The sequence below is a fragment of the Pteropus vampyrus genome, unplaced genomic scaffold (genome assembly GCF_000151845.1).
Source record: "Pteropus vampyrus isolate Shadow unplaced genomic scaffold, Pvam_2.0 Scaffold204, whole genome shotgun sequence".
Classification (NCBI taxonomy): domain Eukaryota; kingdom Metazoa; phylum Chordata; class Mammalia; order Chiroptera; family Pteropodidae; genus Pteropus; species Pteropus vampyrus.
Window position 1 is genome coordinate 17,394 of NW_011888985.1, and position 3,342 is coordinate 20,735.

The 3,342-nt window shown below is 49.5% G+C and overlaps 1 protein-coding gene and 1 non-coding gene across 5 annotated transcripts in view; one reads left to right on the plus strand and one right to left on the minus strand.

The window, feature by feature from the left end:
- Positions 1 to 3,342, minus strand: part of LOC105300245 (arf-GAP with GTPase, ANK repeat and PH domain-containing protein 1-like) — a 180,222-nt gene that overhangs the window by 10,183 nt on the left and 166,697 nt on the right. Inside the window, exon 10 of one of the 4 annotated variants that reach the window (XM_023537944.1) lies at positions 1,960 to 2,004. The exons of the other annotated variants lie outside the window; for them this stretch is intronic. Coding sequence (XP_023393712.1) covers positions 1,975 to 2,004 — 30 coding nt within the window. The 3' untranslated portion in view covers positions 1,960 to 1,974. Of the gene's footprint in view, positions 1 to 1,959; positions 2,005 to 3,342 lie in introns of those variants that run through there. 4 annotated transcript variants of the gene reach the window in all.
- On the plus strand, positions 400 to 472 carry TRNAV-CAC. Its single transcript has one exon. It is a non-coding gene; the product is annotated as a tRNA-Val (tRNA).

Below are 3,342 nucleotides of genomic sequence, written 5' to 3' on the forward strand. Positions count from 1 at the left end.
GGGCCACACCGGCTTCACTCCCCCATGTCCACAGCAAACCACTCCTCCCCTCCCCCTACAAGAGCCTCCCCTCCTGAGGGGCCTCTCCCGCCGGAGGTTCAAAGCCTACAGCAGTAACGGGAGGGGACACTGCCGTTGACGGAACATGCAGGGGTGGCATTCCGACCAGGGGGGACGGATAAACTCACCAACCCACGAAAGGTCAGGCAACTGGAGAAATCGAACAGCTAACCACTAAAAGGAAGACGTTAGAGGGGACTTGGGGACGGGGGCCTTTAAGGCATAATTAGCAAAGGAGGAGAAACAAGATGAATGAGATCTAGCGACAACATTTTTGAAACTTCTCGATGCCCAAAATGACATTGAAATGAAAAGGTAACTAAAGATAATGCAGGATGTGGCTCCATAGTGGAGCGGTGAGCACGTCTGCTGCACACGCAGAAGGTCCTGGGTTCGCGCCCCAGTGGAGCCACGGTGCATGGTCTACGGCCCTGAACACGCCCGATGTCTGATCGCAGAAGCTAAGCAGGGTCGGGCCTGGCCAGTACTTGGATGGGAGACCCCCTAGGAAGACCCGGTGCTGTAGGCGTAAATAATAATAATAATAATAAAGGAAACTGTGCAACGTACATAAAAGCAGACGGCTGATACAGTTGATAATGAGGCTAACGGGCCGGTGATGGAGATGCGATAATGAGCCATCCTTAAACAGGCACGTCACGCAAAACGTGCAAGTAGCCAATAAAAGTATATTTTAAAACTGCTAATAAATAAAGGCAGTTTATGTTTTTAAAACAATAAGACGCAATTCAAATCTATAAAACTAAAATTAAAAAACATACACATATGTGTATGTGTACGCACACACATACACAACACCCAAACGTACGATAAAGTAGAAAGAGCACTTGTGAAGAGTGAATTCGTATATTTAAAAAAAAAACAAATGAACTTAGAAATATATACCTAAAGCCTTAAAATTTTTATGCCCTTTGACTAAGCAAATCTATTGCTAGAAACTTAACCATGGGAAATGGGGAAGAAGGAGCCTAGGATGTGCTCTGGGTGTCACCACCCGCTTTTGGCCCCAGAGACAGAAACCAGGGCTTCAAATGCACCTGTGCGGACGACGCTTGGACAACGCCTCCGAGGCTCGAGGCTAGTACTAGAAGCAGGTCCCAAATGGCCTGTGCCGTGTGATCCTGCTTTAGAAGTATATTTAAAGACACAGTAGCCATTTTTCCATCCATCCATCCATCCATCCATCCATCCATCCATCCATCCATCCATCCATCCATCCATCCAAGAAGTATCTAAGGAAAACCTGTTATGACATTAACGGTAACTAAGAGTCGAGATTTCTTCTTTCATGAAACCCAGAGCAGTGGGACCAGCCAGGGCGACACAGGTGCTGAGGGGGCCGGAGAGTATGAGCGCAGGGGATGGGGAGCGAGGGGGGCCGCGGGGAGGCAGGGCTGGGTTAGAAAAGGGCCCCAGAGACAGGGAACCGGAACAGGGAGCCTGGGAAATGCAGTCGCTGTTACCTCAGAGTGGTAGCCTCATGGCTGCTGACTTTTTCTTGCTTTTTTCCTAATTTCGCTACAACGAACATGTACTTTTTTGTTTTTGTTTTTGTTTTGTAGTTTACAGAACAATTCCATCCAGCCCCTTCCTTCCACCCCATTCTGGCCGTCTGCGGCTCCCCCCCCATGCGGAGGGGAGCCTCTCCTCCCCGCCCCATCCCCATGGCACCCCTGGTCTCCCCTAAACCTCAAGTCCTGCCAGGCAGCTGCCCGCACCCCCGCCTGTACATCCCTCCTCTCAGCCAGCCCCACGCCACGCGCCTGCCCACGCCCTCACCCTGGCTGCAGGCCGGGTGTCCCGCAGCAGCTCAGGCTGACTTCCCTCGGGCCTGCAGCAGCCGTGCATCCTCCCCCGGCTCTCTGGCTCCCTTGTTCTCTGCTGCTATGGTCCTTAGTCCATCAACCCCTCCAGCCTGGGCTTCTGGAGATGAAGGAAGTGCCCTGGGAGTTAGATGTGACATGATCGCAAAGCCAGAGGAGGTCCGGGCCCCAGGTCAGCGCTGGGGGCAGGGAGGGTGCTCACTGCTTTGTGGAGAGGGCAGCTTCTGATCCTACACCCACCGGGCCTCCTATGCAGGGGGTTGATACTCTCCTCCAAGGCTCAGCGGGCTTGGTCTGCACGTGGTCACCCCAGCCCAAAAACACAGGAGCAAAGACGCGGCGAGTCACCCCCCTCCCCCTGGCTGATAATCACAGATGTCGACACTGACACAGGACAGGGAGACAGGACTCCTAAGAACTTCACACGTTCCTGAACGCTCATTAACTGGAATTAAGTTTAGAATGTCTACAATAAATAATGTATAAAAAATGTTTCACTCATTCTAAATTTAATACAATGTATAAGGTTCTCGTAAGAATTATACAGGCTTCTGAGCAATTACGTAATGATTTTGAGGACGCTTTTACATACAGCATACAATGGTTGAAATGCATGCAGGAATTCTACCGAAATGTAAGGAAAATGCTGATGAAACATTACAGGCCGACCAAATACGCCCAAGACTAAAGAGAAAGGGCATCTTAACAATGGCATGACAGACGCCGAAGGACGTGATCGAGACGATGAGAAGACATCCCCAGACTGGGAAAAAATATTTGCAAAAGACACATCTGATAAAGGCACCTTATCCAAAACATACGAAGAACTCGTAAAATCAACAATAAGGAAACGACCAAATTAGAAAATGAGTAGATCTGAACAGACACCTCACCGAAGATCTACAAATGGCAAATAAAGACATGAAAAGATGCTCAGCATCGTAGGTCATTAAGGAATTGCAAATGAAAACAAGATACACCCATTAGAATGGCCAGAATCGGACACACTGACCCCGTCACGTGCTGGCAAGGACGTGGAGCCACGGGAACTCTCGTTTGCTGTCAGTGGAAAGCAAAACGATGCAGCCACTGCAGAAGGTGGTTTGGCAGTTTCTGCTGAAACTGAAAATGTTCTTACCATCCAGTCTAGCAGTCACGCTTCCTGGAATTTACCCAAATAAACTGAAAATTTATGTGCACGCGAAAATCCGCACAGAAATGTTTACAGCGGCTTCATTCAAAACGCCGCAAGTCAGAGCGATCGGGATGTCCTTGAGCAGGTGGACGAAGGTCCATCCAGACAGTGGGATGTTATTCAGTGACAAAAGGACGTGAACTATTAAGTCCTTAAGAGACGTGGAGGAACGGCAAGTGCAAACCACTGAGTGACAGAAGTGAGTCTGGAAAGGCCAGACCTCATGTGATTCCAACTACGTGA